The sequence below is a fragment of the Sturnus vulgaris genome, chromosome 8, assembly GCF_052056855.1.
Source record: "Sturnus vulgaris isolate bStuVul1 chromosome 8, bStuVul1.hap1, whole genome shotgun sequence".
Taxonomy (NCBI): Eukaryota; Metazoa; Chordata; class Aves; order Passeriformes; family Sturnidae; genus Sturnus; species Sturnus vulgaris.
The window spans coordinates 18,579,307-18,597,430 of NC_142250.1; the positions used below are offsets into that span (position 1 = coordinate 18,579,307).

General features: G+C 47.6%; 2 protein-coding genes across 2 annotated transcripts; one reads left to right on the forward strand and one right to left on the reverse strand.

The window, feature by feature from the left end:
• Positions 1–2,055: 2,055 nt before the first annotated feature.
• Positions 2,056–8,571, reverse strand: LOC106855321 (zona pellucida sperm-binding protein 4). Its single transcript, XM_088168649.1, has 12 exons — positions 8,428–8,571; positions 6,900–7,088; positions 6,719–6,821; positions 6,033–6,188; positions 5,471–5,658; positions 5,208–5,305; positions 4,744–4,874; positions 4,366–4,555; positions 4,144–4,291; positions 2,736–2,814; positions 2,331–2,447; positions 2,056–2,215 (listed from the first exon to the last, which is right to left on the reverse strand). The coding sequence occupies exons 1-12, from the start codon at positions 8,569–8,571 to the stop codon at positions 2,073–2,075; spliced, it is 1,686 nt and encodes a 561-aa protein (XP_088024775.1). The 3' UTR covers positions 2,056–2,072.
• Positions 8,572–11,109: 2,538 nt separating this feature from the next.
• On the forward strand, positions 11,110–17,201 carry LOC106855352 (cytochrome P450 2C19-like). Its single transcript, XM_014879956.2, has 9 exons — positions 11,110–11,410; positions 11,747–11,909; positions 12,392–12,541; positions 12,844–13,004; positions 13,404–13,580; positions 14,089–14,230; positions 14,536–14,723; positions 15,850–15,991; positions 16,652–17,201. The coding sequence occupies exons 1-9, from the start codon at positions 11,231–11,233 to the stop codon at positions 16,831–16,833; spliced, it is 1,485 nt and encodes a 494-aa protein (XP_014735442.1). The 5' UTR covers positions 11,110–11,230; the 3' UTR covers positions 16,834–17,201.
• The last annotated feature ends 923 nt before the right edge of the window (positions 17,202–18,124 follow it).

Here is an 18,124-nt window from a genome sequence, read left to right on the forward strand (position 1 = left end):
ATCTCACTGCTGCTCACAGCCTTCCTGCCAGCTGAGGCCCAAGTAGCAAGCCTTAAACAAAGAAAGCTCCCCAGAGTGGATAAGGGAATGAAGTTTACTTCTTTTCTCACCCATCTCCATTTAGCACTGCATGTACCCTGCACTATGCATCATACCAGCCTGCTACACACAGCATAGCACCAAGAGGGACAGTCCCTGCAGGGGAATACATGCAATTCCCATAGGATACCCACCCAGAGCTCCTTGCCACTTGGGATGGTTCAGTAACCCAATAAAGGCAGCAGGGACTTGACTCTCACAGCCCCTTCAGCATCCACAGTCACCCAAGCTCTCTAAGCCAATATTTCTGTCTCCCTTACTGAGGCATAGCAAGGCTCCAGTAGCAGACAGGAGGTGTTTAGATCTTGGCTTACACACACACAATTAAGACCAGTGCCAGAGCACCCTGCCTGGTGCATGGAGAAGGTGTGCTTTTTATTACTCCTCTAATTGCCCAGTTAATTAACGTTACAGACTGCTCCTAAGACTTGTCACAAGGCACATTGAGTTTACACCCAGCTTTCCCAGACAGAGCTCCACCTGTACCAAGGTCATTTAGTTACCAGAGGCCTGCTCCAAAGGAGGAGACCGTTTGACCTATCTTCAGATGATGTCTTTTTCCAGCCTATGATGTCTTTCTCCCTCCCACCATGCAACTTGGAACTTTTCTTCTGCTTAGATTTTTGATAGCATGCAAGATGAAGATGACTGGTTATACTGACAGTAGCAGGGAAAGGCGTTTCTATTAGAAGAATAAAAATATAAGATTACTCCTGAAATTTCTTGGAAGAGGAAAGGATCTAATACCATTTGTTAACATCCTCCAATCACACAGTATCAGCAGAACCTAATTAAAAAGAACATCTGCTGCCTCAAGCAAGCTACTCATCAGTTCTTCACTTCCATGTGCAAGTGCTACTCCTCCCTTTTAAAGGCCCCAAAGCAATACAATTAAGACTTCTCTCCTGCCCTTAACAGGAAGGATTTCTAATCAAGCCTCAGAAGAAAAAAAGAGAAAAGCATTTTTCCTTCCCCTCAAGGACTTCCCCATCAGCTCTAGGCAGATCTCAGTGTAAGTGCAAGCACCAGAGCTCCCCCAGGCTGGGCAGGAAGGAGGGGCTGGAGCCTCACTTCCCCTCTACAGCCTGCAGAGTTTTGCTGTACTGTTTTCACCCAGGACCTCAGAAAGCAAAGAGGGGTGCTGCCCAGCTGCTGGAGCTGACAACACCACCCTGAACTGCTCCTGATGAGAAATAAAACTTGCCATTTTGAGCATTTAAAAGAAGTAAGTTTAAAAATTAAGAAAAGCACTTTTATGCCAACAGTGATGTCAAATTAGCTTTAATCCAAGACCTTTGAAGACTCCTACCTGCTGTCACATGAAGGCTTAAGATTAAGCTCTAAGTAAAGTTTGATTTTTCCCCTGAAGCTCAAACCACCTAGAACTCTTTTTTTTTTCCAGTTGGAAAGATGTTTCCATGTTCTCATTCACCAGAAAAATGCCACCTTTTCTCTTTCTAGGGCAAGAAAGACAAGTTCATGCACAGCATTATTAGGAAGGCCCATTTGTGTAGTGCTTTGGCATCCTTGCTTTCCAGTCCTGCCACATGAGCACCACCCTAATTTACCCAGTGACTTAGGGACAAGTGGGCAATTCCCAGCTCCTCGGGGAGGCCAAAATACCTGCTCTGCATCCCCACAGATGCAGAATCTACTTTTAGTGAGTTTTGCTGCACTTCTGCTCAGTGTTTGAATGGAGCCTAGGTCACTACTTTTGAGAGCCACTATATTCATTAACAGAAATGCCAACACTACCCAGCATCAATCCTGCCTCAGTCTGCAGCCCAGGCTTTGGCAAGGTCTCCCGTTTGTCCAAGGCAGACGGACAACACCAAAACCAGAATAATTCCAGAGTGAGATGATTTTGGAAAGCTCTCATAGCCACTGGGGTAATTTTTGCCTTGCAAATAATTCTTACAGCTAGGGTCTCCAGGGGAAGGGGTACCACCAACCAAATGGGTTTGACAATCACTTTATTGCAATCCATTGATTTCACGTGTTGCTGACACCTTCCTTTGCCACAGCACAGAAGCCACAAGCACCACACACAGAGCTGTCCCAGTTGCCACAGCAGCAAATCCCAGAGCCCAGGGGGCTGCAGCATGCACAGCCGCTCCTGTGGGGAGAGACACCCCAGTTAACGCTCCCAGGGAGGCACAGGGACGCCTCAGGGGCTCATTCTGTAGAACAGCTTAGACCAGCCCCCTTTCCCTGCTCTGCTCCACACTTACCAAGGCTATCCTTGGCTGAATCCTGTCTTAGCTCCTCCTGGAGGAAAATCACAGGGCCTTTGCTGGACACATGGGAAGTACCTTCCTGAAAAGGATGCTCAGCACTTCTTTTAGCCCCTAGAGAGCAATGTGAAGGTTTAGGTAAGAAGAGGTATAGCCTGAAGTCAGCTTCAACACCGAGGACACCACACTTTCCATGTGAGTCCACATAGAGCTAAGAGCCCGTGAAGACCTCTGTCTTTGTGGCATAAGAGCCCTTAGTCAGTGGGGCAGGAAATGCTTTGCCAAACTGTCCATGCCTCAAGGGAATTACTCCATAGGCTACGTGTCCTCCTACTCCCCAACCTGGTTTCCCTACTCCCTTTCTGCCCCTTTGGACAGAGAAGCAGAAGGCAGGACACTTACTGACTCTGGAAGGACACGTGGTGACACAGGACTCCTCCACAGACCGGTGGCACACTGAAGCACTGCAGTGCAGGTGCACCTAGAGAAACATGGAACACAGTCTGAAATCCCTCAGGCAGTGTCTGGAGATGGTGATATCCTACTGCTGTGCACTGACCCCAGCCAACAGCTGAGCACCCACACAGCCACTTACTCACACCCCTACTCTGACCCAACAGGGCAGAGGAAGAACAGGAAGAGCAAAAGCAAGAAAACCTGTAGCTGGAGAGGTGAAGACAGTTAAATAAGTGAAAGAAAGGAAGAGAAGGGAAGAAAGAAACCAAAAGCACACAAGTGACGTAAAGGCAAGTCACCTACGCTGCTCCTACAGGCAGGACAGTGCCCAGGCACTGGAGCATCAGCTACACTGGGAGATGAAATCCCCTAATGTTTACTGCTAGGCATGAAATCATGCAGCATGGAATATTCCTTTGGCCATTTTGAGTCAGCTCTGCTGCCTCCCAGGTTCTAGCCTATCCCACGCCTACTCACTTGGGGCTGAGAGACAGTAGAATGAAGACAAAGTCTTGGTGTTCTGCAAGTGCTATTCAGCAAACAGCAAGAATACTTGTTTTCAACACTTTTAGTGACAAATCCAAAGCCACAGCACCACACAGGCTGCTATGAGGAGAGTTAGCTCCCTATCAGCCTACCTGGTCCTTAAGGGAAGGCAGGAAGGTCTGTTCGCCTAATTTCACATCCAGGCTGTAGCCTTGGAGCCCTCTGCTGTCCGCTCCAAGGCAGCTTCCAAACCTTTACACCACACACTTTCAAACTCGGTCAAATCCGGCATTAGGGCACTTCTCCCTAACAGCTGGAATACTGCTGCCCGAGCACCACCACACTCTGAACCTTCTTAAGCACAGCTGAGACTAATTTTGAGTGTTACTTGATCCTAGGAGTGCTGAGCAAACAGTACAAGGCAGGGTGAATTTCATGTGACTGAAACTGGAGGAGCACAATAAGATTCAGAGCCCAGATGCTTCAAAAGGTACTCAAAGTTATTTCCAAGTCATTTTGGCCGGGAAATGTAGTTTAGAGAATATTGATTAGCATAGCTAGAGCACACACCCCAAGCTAATTGACCAGCCAAGCTGCACTTGCTTAAGTAAACTACTACCCATCTAGTAGTCACATTTTTTGTCACATCCCTCCAGCGATGTCTCTTATCTCTACCACATTCACTTCAGGGAACAAAGTTTTGGAATCAATCTCTCTCCTTCTATTTCAGCAGGGATTTTCCTAGTCTTCACCCCACTCCCCCAACAGGACCGAGGGACTCATAACTCATAGTTATGAAATGGTTCTTATTGCTCACACATTTTACTTGTCTTCAGTGTGAAGCTAGGCAGCCAGGACAGGATCTTACCAGCCCAGAGAGTTTCTCTTGGGAAGTGGAGTCCACAAAGGTGAATGTGTAGAGGGTGAAACGCTGGTAATGAGATGGGAACAGCAGTCCTGAGGTGAAACTCAGAGGCATCAGCTGTGTCTGGTAGTTGTCCCCTGCATAAGGGCACCTGAGAGGAAAGGTAAGCAGTGAAAAAAGAGCAAGTTTATTCCCCTGACCCAAAGTTTTTTACAAGTCACTTACCCATCCACCAAAATTGGCCACTGCAGCTGTTGCTGGGGGCTGGGGCTTGGTGTGGCCCAGCAGTGGTGCAGAACTAAAATCAGGTCTGGGTCTGTTCTCTGAAGGATCCTGACTTCTGCATAAACAGGGTCTCTCAGAGTCTTCACAACCGGATAGTCACTGTCTGTATAGTAGGAAGTATAGCTTCCATCTGGGACAGAAGAAACCCGAGAGCCATTTAAGAGCAGGAAGAAAGAGGAATAGGCATCCCTTACAGCCAGATCAGTACGTTCCCACTGTGGCAGGGAAGCACTGCTGGGTTTACCCATCAATACTCCACTGTTACTCATCAGAGCCCTGCACTGAGAGGCTTGAGTAGGTCCTGCAGACCTCTCCTACCTGAGGCAACACGCAGCTCCAAGGACAGGGGACCTGACTGGGACACAGCAGGGAACGGTGGCAATGTGAAGACCTGAACACTCAATGGAACAGAGCTCCCGCTGATGGAATAACTACATCGGACATGTAATCTGGTGGGGAAGGAAAGCTCCAAATCAGGCAAATAACAAAAGCCACTCTGATACCCCCTTTCTCCAATATGGCAATGTATCATCTGCTTTAATTAGTTATATCCCCTTTCTTCCAACACTTTAACAAATACTTGAAATTCTCTTCAGTGTCTATATTTGAGGATTTGCAGATTGTCTCTTATCAACATCAGCTTTATTCCTCCTAATTAGAGATATACCAGTCTTTAACTTAATCCAGTGCCCTCATGTGAATTCAGAGCTTGTGACAAGCAGGAATTTCTCTAGTGACACTGAACACAGTGAGACCTAGCAACATCAGTCCCAGGATAATACCTGAAAATGCTATCCCTACTGACAGACCCAAGGCTCCCAGTCTTCACATCCCTGCTTGCCACCAACTCATTCTCATATATGGCCTGGTCTCCAGTCATCTGGAATGAAAGGTAGGCACCATTACTGTGGTAAAGTCAGGCTGGATCAATATGAGGCTGGAGAACAGCATTTGGCCTCTGGAAGTCTGTCGGACGTCCATAAGGACCCAAAGCTATGTCAGGTTGTTCCAGCTCTTCCAGCCTACTAACAGCTGCAGCTCTTACCTGAAAAGTAGTACCACAGGCAGAGAGTGGAAACTGGTACACAACAAAGGCATTGTTTGTCAGGACAGGGACACAGCCAGTACTGTGTCCACTGGCCAGTTGCACTGAGTCCAGGGCAACAGGTGGCAGGGTCACATCTCGAGACACAGCAATAGAAAACTGGCCATCTGGTGTGCAATGAGCTGTCACTGGAGAAAAAGATATAATCAGTCTTGAGCTCAGAGATAAGAGGGATGGACAAGAGGACCTAATATCACAACCAAGACAAGATCAGCAAGTCCTTCAAGCTGTCCTGCCTTTAACCCACAAAACAAGTGCAAAGTATGGCAAGACAAGTGCAACCAGCTTCAACAACAACACCAATGCGGGCATAGAACCAGGTGTGTTGCAATACAGTGGAAAATGCTGGACACGTCACTGGAAGATTATATTCTTGACAGCCAAAAACATAGCCTTAAGCCACCTGCAGGGGCAGTTCATACCAAGCTTGCCCTGCCTGCAAAGTGAGGGATCCTGTTTTGCAGCAGCTCAGGAGGGAGGGAAAACAGCTGCCCAGGCTTACCTGTGTTACCAAAGTAGCAAGGCTTCACCCTGTCTCTGGGGTCATAGCAGCAGCCTCGTGCTTCACAGTCTCCCTGGCTGATGGGCAGGGAGGCACACAGCAGCCGGTCCCGGCTGAGAACAGCCAAACAGACACTGCTGCTTGGAGCATCCAGGGCTAGAAAAAACAGCAGGGGGACAAAGACATGAAGGACACTGGTTGAAGGTTTCCTGGTGACTCTGTATACAAATCAAGGGAAATGAGAGTCAGGAGAGGGTCAAATACATGGCCTGGATCTGGCATGGGAGTCTGCTCAGGAGGGACCTGAATTCCCATGAAACAGAGACTCCCCCTGAGGCCATGTACAGGAAACTGGATTTACATCAGATCTGTCAAGATAAAGCATTCTAGATCAACTCTTGGTAGTTAAGAAAATCATTGTACCTAGTCTCCAGCTGAATCCCTGAACTTGCAGGAACTCATGTAGCCAGATTCTGGCTGGGAGACAAAACAAACGTTCACCAGCTGACCCTGCAGAGAGGCACAAGTCCCCAGCAAGCTGCTGGCTCCTGTGTCCAGACCCTTTTCCATGGAGTTTTCTGCACAGCAGTAAGTCCCCTTTCCTAGCCCCCAAAATGACTAGGAACAGCCATCTGAAAGGAAGGGCACTCATCAGCACAAGATTCTGACAGGTGCTTGTATCTTACCAGGAAGGTCCACAGGGCACCTGAGCAGCGTCTCTTCACGAACAACCTTTTGCCCAGCAGCATCTGTTCCTTCAAGCCCAACCAGTATAAGGTAATTGTGATCCTAGGGGAAAGCCACACCAGTCAGGACAGCCAGAGCAGCAATAGTTACAGCCCCAGCAGAATCCCTTAGGTCACTCACCCACTCAAAGACATAACAGCCAGCATAAGAGACTGATATTTTCCTGGAGCCATCTGGAGTCTCAGATACCAAGAGCCCACAGCCAGAGTCATTCTGCAGAGGATGTGCCTTCCCTTCCGTATCTAGGGAAAGAAGACACAGCAGCAGGGGCTTCAGAGTCCCACATTGCAGATTAGACCCACTACAATCCTACCTTTCTGTAGGAAATAGAGACCTAGCCAGTATGAGGGTCTAGAACAGCAGTGAGAGCATTCAGCAGCCAAGACATCTAGATGCAGGCACAGCACTTCACCAGTCTTTGACTGCTGCGTCATGTAAGCAGGCCCCTGATTATGCAAGATGCACAGAAGCTATTCAGCAATACTCCACACCAAAACCTGTTCCTTTCTTCTCATTCCATATACCTCTTCATTTGGGCAAAGATATGGCTAAAAATGCCTCTTGATATTGCCTCACCCCAAGTAGTCAGCACAAACGAAGCATTCTCTTCCCAGCCTGGAGGCAAGGTGAGCTGTAAGCTTTTTTGGCCACAAGTCAGCAGGGTAGGATCAGAAAAAACACTGACATGAGCCCCTAGAACCAAGGCAAGGGGCCCAAGAAATATGCAGAAGAGCACAGTTCCTGATGCAGCCCTAGACTGCCCTACAGCACCCATCCTGCTCTCTTGCAAGGCTCTTAGCCTAGCCCTTTTAAATTGTGGAGCCAGCTGGGACCAGAAATCCCTGAAGCATCCAGGTGGACCTAACCCAGCAGTTTAACACCTTCCATTGCCCTCACCTGAACTCAGCAGAGTCTGCTTGCACTCTTGGAAGAAAACCAAAAGGCAAGAGTTGAGCAAATATCAAGAGATGGCTCTCTATTCATACTGTAGAGCCCTAGGAGGGTCTTCAAACCTTTTTTCCTACCATGAGTTCTTCCCGTGGTTGGAACATGCAGGAAATCTGGTTGGTTCTCCCCATCACCCTATCGGTGCTCTAATTACATTACAATCTAATCTCATTACATGGCATGAGTGCAAGAAACTCAGTGACAATGCTCTTTTGCTCTTTTAAAGATTATATGGGTTCAAATGCCAGACACAGAGTGCTGACATAAAAGCACAGAAACAGCTCTCCTCATAAAATCTGTGAGAAATCATGGAGCTCAGAAGGCTTTGCACACCTAAATAGTGGTGATTCCCCATAAAAGCTCTTGGCTGGGGACTCACAGCCCTATTTGCAGTGTGGTTGTGTGGGGATACTTGCAGGACTGGTTCAGGCTTGGCTGCTAAGTGGCAGGCTGGTGTGCTTTCTGGGACCCCTACCCCCAAAAACTGGCAGGTGGGCCCCTGAGATGGGCTTGAAACACAGGGAAGGGGAGCCTCTGTGACCCCAGAGAAAACTCAGCCTGCCAGCAACCATTGCTGCTTGTCTGCAGCTGCAAGGTCTCATGGAGAGCCTTCTCCACAGCCACACCAAGTGAATGCCTCATTTTCCATCTTTCCATACATATTTCTGCATTCATACAATGGAACTGTGAATGTCTTTACATTTTTGCCCTCAGCAGACCCTCCAGCTCCTGCACTGTACAGCATCAGGACACTGGCCCCAGCCAGCCCTCTCCACAGGCATGGTGGGCAGCAGGAGTCCGAGGGAGCATTTCCTTTGCTCTTCCACCTCAGCCCACAGCCCATCTTTGCTGCACAGCTGTACAAAATGCCACGATGTCAGCTGCTCAAGAATGTCACTACCTCTACAAGTGCCTGTTTCTGCTAATTTCATGCACCAACCAAGATGGCTGCTCCACAAAGTACAAGCCCTTGTGAGGAGCTCTGCACAACAGGAGATGCAGACAATGGATGCTGACAGGCTGCCTATGTGGCTGAGGCTTGAGCAGCCCTCGTGAGCCAACTGTGCTCCCCACAGTGCCTGCCTGGCACTGGACAGCGACAGTGGAGAGACACCCAGGGAAAAAACTTGGACTTTGGCAGGGAGGAAGGCTTCATCTCTTTGGAAGCTGAGCGGAGTGCACACCCAAATTACATAATCACTGCAGGACTGCCAAATGCTTCCTTTGACTTCATTACCTGCTGATAATTTGGTAAAAAATCACTAAAGTACTTTGGACCTATACAGAAACACTTCTATTACACTTCTATTACACTTTGACCCATAAATACTTTACTTTTGCTGAGAGCAAAAATGTCTACAATTGAAGAATAATTCTATGTGAAACAACCCTGGAAATGCTGTAGATCCACCAAGTAGTACCTGTGCTGAGACCAGTTTCGGTAATTGCCCTTTCCTAGTTCCTACACAGACACCAAACAGCTGTGTTTGATCATGTAGGGATGGGAGGCTCTTCAAATAAGCCTGAAATTCATGGAAATTAAATGCTTTGTTTGAAAAAAGTTGTTTTGGAAAGAGGAAAGCAGCCTAGCTGAAATGAAACAAGCAGATCTCTTCCTCAGAAATCTTTTCCTCACCCATTTGGTAGTTCTCGCGCATTACAGTAACCCAGCTGTAAGCACCAGTTTAGATAGCACCAAGAGCACCATGGACTGGAAGGACATGCAGAGGATGAAGGTAGGTGAAGAAAACTTCTCTGTGGGCCACTAGTCTGATCAATGAGTGTCCTGGGAACAAGGGAAATTTGTAGACAAGGTGGCTAGGTCATGAACACTGGTAGTTGGCAGCTACCTCGTGGCAGTGCAAATGAACTTTCATGAACTTCATTTGGTGAAAGTCCGTGAACCTACCTACACTTCCATGAACTGGAATGACAACATCTGCATTGATGCAGGAATTTGGCCAGCAGATCACCAACTAGCCAAAAGTTGTTGGCAGTTCAGTTTTCCCACCTAAGTATTGAGTATGACTCTCTAAGAAATAAAATGGGATTTAAAAAGAACAACTAGTAAGTTATTGTACCTATCCAAGAGAACAAGGATGACTTAGAACTCCCTTCTGTAGGGAAGGTACAAAAACTTTGCAAGGGATGGAGACCTTCACTAGCTCCTCTGAGTGAAAGGGGAACTCACATTAACGCACTGCTGTACAGCAAACACAGCATGCCCCAACAAAGCACTCAGTTCACTCAGGCTTCTTGCTAATTCCCACCAAGTCCCACATCCCCTATCCTTGCAACACTTTCTGATCAGTTTTGCCTGCAAACGTGCCACAGTTCAGGAGAGATGGAGGGTTGAGGCCAGCTTGAACAAGCTGAGCACAGCCCTGAGGGTTGTTTCTACCAGCCATGGCCACTGCTCTTGGGACCCCACTGGTTCACAGCCCCTGAGTAATCTTGGGCAGGAAACCTCCAGCTCTTTTTTAAGCCCTTGCAATACACCAGACATGCTCTGCTGTCTCCCAGAGCACCTAGGGAACTTCCAAGGCACTCATTCCTCATAGTGGAGTCAAACATGAACAAATCAAGCTGTGCATGCCAGCTTCCAGCAGTAGGTTGGATGAGCTTCTTTGGTAAGTGCAAGGACTAGTTGCCAGGTTGCCATAGCCTATACCCAGCCTTGGACAACTGCATCCCTGTCCCAGCTTGGAAAGTAATTTCCTAGAGACTCTCTCCCAGAGACTCTCTCAATTTCTGAATTTCCCTCTTCTCTGTCTGTTTTTCTCTTTTTCTCCTCTAGGAGACCTTGAAGAAGTCAGAGTCTCAAGGTCTCACCCCCTTTTCTTACATCTTCATTTTGTCTCATCCAGCAAGTCCTTTCTTGTGTATTGTCATGTCTGGAGATCTTTCTGGACTTGCTAGGTACACATTTTATATTTTCCTCTCTGGTGACACCAGACACCCCTAGGGAGACAGGGGCTATAGCTGTGCACTGAGGAAAACACAGTTGCATGTCCTTTGGCAAATCACATGCAGTGGGAACTTCACTAATAATGTCAGGAAGATTTCAGGAACAATGAAGGATGGTTCACACCCCTGAGAGCTTGCACAATCAGTACTGAAGAACAGAAAACCCAAAAGTCACTGAAGTACTTGGAAGATGCTCTTGTGACAGTGAATATGTGTGAGCACCTCAGTAGGAGAGTGTGCCCCTATTTAAAAATTAACTCCTGGTAAAACAAAACAAGTTGTATGAGCACATTACCGATTTCCTAATCTCTGTTGGCAACTGCAGTTGTTTGAGGTAAGGCGTGTTGTCAATGAATAATTAATACCAATAAAAGTCTTAATTTCATAAAAGAGGACAATCTAACAAATGATTGACTAGTAACACCGACTGACTCTGCCATGTGACCCAAAACCTGCTCTTGAACTAACACAGACCTTCAGTATATAAACTCAGATTCTGACAGCCAGAGTCACTCCCTCCTGAGCCACAGAAGAAAATGGAACTCCTGGGAGGAGTCACTGTTATTCTCCTGGTTTGCATTGCTTGCCTGCTCTCCTTTGCAGCATGGAAAGGAAGGTCTGGAAAGGGGAAGATGCCTCCAGGACCAGCTCCCCTTCCCATTCTAGGTAACCTGCTGCAGGTGAAGCCCAGTAACTTGGCCAAAACCCTCCAGAAGGTAAGGCTACATCTTCTTCTCTCTTTCTGCTGTGGGTGAGAAATGTGTGGGACCTGTGCATGAGGTCAACCTGTGGCTATGGCTTGATGACTTGCAATTGCAGAGGAGCAGAAAAGTCATGGGGATTGCAGCTGCTTCCCCTCATGGCTGTTGCCATGTTGGTCAGGGTTGATAAGTGGGACCCATCTCCACAGCCACATTTGTCACGAGAGAACCAAACCTTGATGTTCCCAGTGTGTGAGGCTAACTGCCTGCTGTGGGAGGCAGCTGCAAGGAGACGTTCCCTTCTTCCTCACTATTTGCTCCATGGCCATGTTCCCTCTTGCATTTTTACAGCTCAGTGAAGACTATGGACCAGTGTTCACAGTGCACCTGGGCACTGAACCAGTGGTGGTGCTGCATGGACATGACGTGGTGAAAGAAGCCTTGATTGATCGTGCGGACGAGTTTGCTTCCAGAGGACACATGCCAATTGGAGACAGGGCTAACAATGGATTAGGTATGTTTGCTGACTGAGCCCCTTCTGAAGCAGAAGGGAAGGGCTGGAGATATGTTCAGCACATTAGAGCTGGAGTGTACTTTGCATGAGGGAAAACTGCAAGGGGTGGGTGCAACCCACCTGGAGAGGGGAAGCCAGAGAGGGCTGTAATTGCTGACTTCCACCACTCAAACGGTGTGAGGTAGCAGAGAAGGGGAGCCAGATTGTTCTCAAAGATGGGAAATGGCAAGGGGCAGCAGCCACCAGCTGCAGCAAGAGAAACTGTGTATGTGTGAGTGATGAATTAGTCACAAGGATGTTGGGCATGTAGTGGAGAAGGCCAAAAGCAGGCAGCTGGACTCCAGAACCTCCAAACCACAGTATGCTGTGATGCTACCATGTCAGTGCTCTCCAGGGACAGGATTCACTGTCACCATGACCCACTGTTCATCTCATATCCAGCATGCCCAAGACAGTCCTCCCTCTTCCTTCTTCCTCTGCAGGGATTATTTTTAGCAACAATGAGCTATGGTTACATGTCCGGAGGTTTTCTCTCACTACTCTGCGGAACTTTGGAATGGGGAAGAGGAGCATTGAAGAGAGGATACAGGAGGAATCTGAATACTTGCTGGAGGAGATCAACAAAACAAAGGGTACAGTCCATTTTTAACATATTTTATGTTTGAAAAAAATAGGCTGTATTAAGGGGGGTCACATCTTTAGCAAGGAATGAAGTTCCTATGGGTTTGGTCCATGCACCAGCTACCCCTCATTACAAAGCTGTAATAATTTTGTGATCACGTTCTGTTCTGTTTTGAGGACCCTTCTGTGTCACTCAGAGTCTGATCTGATATTTCCACTAACAACCAGAGTTCAGATTACCCACAGTAGCCATAAGTAGACATAGAACATTTCATGGGGTTCTTTTTATAGTCTAACTTTTCTGAAATCACAGGAGCACCTTTTGACCCAACCTTCATGCTGAGCTGTGCTGTCTCCAATGTCATATGCTCCATTGTCTTTGGGAAACGATATGATTATAAAGACAAGAAGTTCCTGGCTCTGATGAACAACATGAACAACATCTTTAAGATGACGAACTCCCGCTGGGGACAGGTACATTCAGTAGGCATTTCACAGTGGCAACATTCTCCCAGGGGAGCAGGAGACCTCCCTCCCAATGAAGTTCCATTTCAGTCTTATAATTAGGACCCCATCAATGCTCTGCTGCATTGAAAGTACTTCATTCAAGAGGAAGAACCACCCTCACCAAAGCTGGAATTGGCTTTGCCAGCTAAGTGTAGCTTCCCAATAGTCCTGGACACCCTTCTTCTCCACTTCTAAAGTTCCTCCTATTCCTACTACTACTACTAAGCGAGCCCTGCCAGACTGCCCAGCCTCCTAGTCATTCTGTTTGGCTCAGTTGACAGGGTTGTGGCTTTTCTGGGCTTTTGGCTAATATCAAAGGTTGGGGCAAATGTCATACTAGGGACCTTCCTGTTTCTTTCCTTCCAGCTCTACCAGATGTACTCAAATATCCTGTATTACCTGCCTGGCCCACACAACAGTATATTTACAGAATTTGATGCTCTGAAAGCATTTGTAGCAGAGGAGGTGAAGTTGCATGAAGCCTCCCTAGATCCCAACTCCCCTCAGGATTTCATCGACTGTTTCCTCAGCAAAATGCAGGAGGTAAGGAGACTGATGGCCTCAGCTTGTCCCCAAACACACCTATGCTGAGTCCTTCCCTCTCATGAGTAATACAGGCATTGGGCTGACCCCTTCCCAGTCAGCTGTGCAATGAGAAAACAGCTACAATACCCCAGGATATTGCCTGTATTAGAGCTTTTATCTCTGGGTCTGCGTGCTCACTAGCCACCACTACCTGCAGCTGTTCAGAGAGGGAGAGCTTCCTCTGCTTTCACCAAAACACAGGGACTTCTTCAGTTTGGTCTTGCAGTTCTTTCACTGGAAAGCAGTTGGCACAGCAAACCAGCAGTGGAGTGCCATTCAGTGCACAGCTTAAAAGAGGGTTGGTACTGAGTTTACTGCTCAAGGTAGCATTGCAATGCCCCAGATGGCTGTTGCACTTTAGCAGAGAAAGACAACAGCTCTAGGAGAGAAGGAAAGTCTGGGATGACATGAGAAAGGGCCAGTTCTCTCAGCTCAACCAGAGAAAAAAGCATAGCCTTTTCCTTAGGAGAAAGATCGTCCCAATTCCAGTTTCCACAAGAAGAACCTGATAACAAGCGCCTTCGACTTGTTCATTGCTGGAACTGAGACAACAAGCACCACTGTACGATATGGGCTTCTGCTTCTTCTCAAATATCCAAAGATACAAGGTACCAGTTTGCGACCTCTTCCTCTCTAGCTAGTCCCCTGGGCTGGGCACATGATGAACACCACATCCTTCTGCCAGATTCTCCCCTCATCTCTCTCTCTCTCACGCATCTGACTGTGTCCACATCTTTATTTAGCCAAATAAATAGAACTTTCTTTGCATGAGCAGCAGTGGAGCTGTGTTCCACTCAGCATTAAAACCAACGTAATGATCCTGCCATCTGAGATTTGTAAACAGCATAGGGCAACCTATTTAGATAGGTTTGGTTTTATTTACACATTTGATGGTTTGTGTCTCTCATGACAGAGAAAATTCAAGAAGAGATTGACCAGGTAGTAGGACGATCAAGAAAACCTTGTGTGGCTGACAGGACCCAGATGCCCTACACAGATGCCGTGGTCCATGAAATCCAGCGCTTCATCTCTCTTGTTCCCCTGGCTCTCCCTCATACTGTGACCAAAGACACCAAGTTCAGAGACTACGTCATTCCTAAGGTAATCTCCCTCAAGTTCAGCAGTTCTTAGGCTGTCGCTTACAAGACACAAGTTAGAACTGTTGTGGCCTGACCTTGTTTTCACCCAGCCCTTTGTGAGGGTTTTATCCTCAGGCAGCTGTAGCTCACTTACACTCCCTTGTTGATGCTCCATGGGCCAAGACTGGAACAGTAGCTGTGACCAACACTTTTGTTCCCTTGCTCTGCAGCTTTACCTATTTGCAGAAGCACAGTCGGTTCACAAATACCCAGAGCAGTGATTCTTCACACAAAAGGTAGCAAAGTTGAGGAGCTGCCCACCACCATCCAGCATAGTGCACATGCTTGGGAGCCAAGTCAGTTGCTGGTTATTGAGCACAGAAAGACTCAGCCACAAAATGCTGTAGGGCATGTTTGCATTGAACGGAACAAGCCAAACCTGTTTGCTCTGTTCTAGCACACTTCCTGAGGCAGTCTCTGCTGGCCACTGCCAGAGGGAGGCTGGTGGGCTAGAGCAGCCCATGGCTTGGCCTGGCCTGCTGCAGCAGTGCTCCTTGCTCTTCTGGGTGACTGTGGGAAGCTGGGAAACAGCAGCACATGGGGTGCTGGTGCTGTGATTTCCAGCTATGTAAAATCACAAGGCAGGATCCAGAGAACTGCTCAGCTGCCAGCAGAGAACTCTTGTGCATCGCTGCTGAATACTCCAGCCCCTGTTAATAGCTGGATAGGAAGTTGGAAGATAGAAGATTGCAGCAGGAGAAATTTGTCAGGAGAGGGAAATTCCACAGGAGCTTCTTTTCCACAACCTTGTGTGCTTTTGATATTTTGAACTTTCTGAAAAGAACACAATATTGTGAAACACCAAGAGAGAGAAGAATTAGGTGGGGTGTCCCCTGATAACCAGAGCAAAGTGAGGATGGAATGTTCTGGAAATGAGAGGGAGAATTCAGGAAGAGCAGGCAACAACTGCTGCGACATTCAGTAGGGTCTCTCTAAAGCTGTCTCCTCTAAAGAAGGGTCCTCAAAGGGAAACCAAAGGCACTGATAGGGTTATACAGGGAAGCATAATCTCAGTTTGACAGGCAGTCAGATTAAGTGATCTAATTTGCCTGTCTTTCATGTTCTGCTCTTCTTGTGTTACACTTCAGGGCACCACGATTTTCCCTGTCCTCAGTTCTGTCCTCCATGACAGTAAAGAGTTTCCAGACCCACATGAGTTCAATCCTGAACATTTCTTGCACAAGAACGGCACCTTTAGGAAGAGCGATTTCTTCATGCCCTTCTCAGCAGGTAAAGCACAGGTTTGCTCTTTTCCCCTCTCTCAGCTTCCACCTCTGGTGACTGCCCTGCCTTTCCCTGCACCACACAACTGCCTCTTCCCAACATGGTCCCACTGGTGCTTCCTTGGGGCTCACTGCTCTCTGGACACCTCCTCCCTGCTGCTCCCATCGCCAGTGGCATTTTCCATGGTCTTCAGGCCTGACAGCTTCTCTAATCTACTAAAAGTTGTCAATGTAATGATGTGAATGGGATCCACTGGCACTGTCTAAAATACTTGTCACCTGCCTGCACAAACACCCAAGTTGTCCTGAACAAATCTTTCTTTGATAGCTCCACTGTTCTGCAGCACCTTTTAAGTACCTCTTAGGCTACATGCAACCATTCACCTATCAATGGGCCCAACCTTCCACTTTCTCACCTGTGCTTTGTCACCCTGCTCTCTCTCGACTGCTGTGAGGTTTGCTCCACGGTTAAGTCTTCTCCTGCTCCTGTTCTTCCTGTCAAGAGTCTTTTGCCAACAAACTCTTCTCTTGGAAATGTCCTCAGTAACCCTGACAGTCATCTCAGTGCTATGGCTGCGTGTAGTAAACAAAGCTGTGCAACACAGCTGCTTAGTACAAACTCCAATCTACTCAGAAACACTCATTGAGTTCTATTTGCTACTTTCAGGAAAACGGATATGCCCTGGAGAGGGCCTGGCACGAATGGAGATATTCTTACTTATAGCCACCCTCTTGCAGAACTTTACTCTGAAGTCTGTCGTCAAACCCGAGGAGCTCAACGTAACCCCAACTCTGAGTGGGACAAGCAATGTACCTCCTGTCTACCAGCTCTGTGCTGTCCCCCGCTGAAAAGACTCCAGTGGCCTGAAACTGGCTATTCCTTCACATCTTCTTTACTAAAATTAACAGCAGGAGCACTTTCCCCTCAGGCCTTCAGGAAGGCAGTCCAAACACAGGTACATGCACTAAGTAGCGACCTCTGAAGCCTCCCAGAACTCCACCACTCTGGAGGAGGCCCTGGCACTGCAGCCTCTTGCACTGATGCTTTGTCACAGGATCACTGAGCACAGTGGCTGCATCAAACAGCTGGTTTTGTCACCAGCACAGCTCCCCTGGCTGCTCCTGCAGCACGTGTCCCACCAAGACCATGCTTTGCAGATGGAGAGTGCTGCATGTGTGTACATTCATGATCCAATAAACAAAAATCTACTTATGAAGATTTGAGCTGTTACTTATTTTGGGTTGGGGCAGTGCCCACATCTACTGCTGCCCTGCAGAGTAGGTCTGCAGAGCCTTCCCACTGGGAAGGGCTGTCCCTTCTGGGCAAAGACCCTGCCTTTGTCATCCACTGTGCTCACTGCTGCTGCTTGCAAGGAGCTCCAGAGCAGTCACAGCACACCACCAGTCAGGAAGGCTCCCAGTGCTGGAGGGGAAGGGTGTCCTGCAGCCTGTCTGCCAAATGAAAAGAATGCATTCATGCTTTTTGCAGGCCGTTGCAAGGACATCACTTACCTGAGCATTGGAGACTGCAACCAACTCTCTGGCAGCTCTTTTTCTACCATCAGTAGCACTGCAGGGCTTTAGATGTTCTTTATTAAAATGAGTTAATTTAGGAAAAGGCTAGTGTCTCTTATTCCTGCCCCCAGCTACAATTTGGTGCCCTTCTTTAAGTAAGAGACTGGTTAGTTTTAGTAAAAATATTCCACCACAGACGACTTTCTTCTGGGCTTCTTTTTTCCTGTGGCCTTTGGTTGTGTTTGGATGTTCAGTTTTTTGTGTTTGCCTTGACCTTCATGTACATAGATACTTGTTGTCCTCTGCATCATGGTCATATAAAAGTCCTAGTGGCAAAATGTAATTTCTGTGATTGGTTGTCACAAGGCACTCAGAGACCATGTGAGTACTGCACAGAAAACAGTGTGCAAGAATTCCCACCACCTTTGGAAATGTTTAGCATTATTTTGACAGAAATATCCTATTTGCCCACATCTCAGGTCCATCCCTCCTTGTCCCCCCATTTTTTCCTGTGAAGGCTAGAGGCTCTGATGCTTGTGTACTCTAAAACAATGGCAAACCATTGCTGGCTGTGCATCTGGGATTGCATCAAATGGACAGACATGCAAGCAGAAACAGCAGTCGT

Bases quoted from the DNA above. Each gene is read 5' to 3' on its own strand.
- LOC106855352 (XM_014879956.2), top strand. From the start codon at position 11,231: ATGGAACTCCTGGGAGGAGTCACTGTTATTCTCCTGGTTTGCATTGCT. The intron at 11,411-11,746 runs GTAAGGCTACAT...GCATTTTTACAG, and splicing joins TGGCCAAAACCCTCCAGAAG to CTCAGTGAAGACTATGGACC. The intron at 14,724-15,849 runs GTAATCTCCCTC...GTTACACTTCAG, and splicing joins GAGACTACGTCATTCCTAAG to GGCACCACGATTTTCCCTGT.
- LOC106855321 (XM_088168649.1), bottom strand. From the start codon at position 8,571: ATGGGCTGTGGGCTGAGGTGGAAGAGCAAAGGAAATGCTCCCTCGGAC. The intron at 5,659-6,032 runs GTAAGCCTGGGC...CTTTTTCTCCAG, and splicing joins TTGCTACTTTGGTAACACAG to TGACAGCTCATTGCACACCA. The intron at 2,216-2,330 runs GTAAGTGTGGAG...CTCTCCCCACAG, and splicing joins TTCAGCCAAGGATAGCCTTG to GAGCGGCTGTGCATGCTGCA.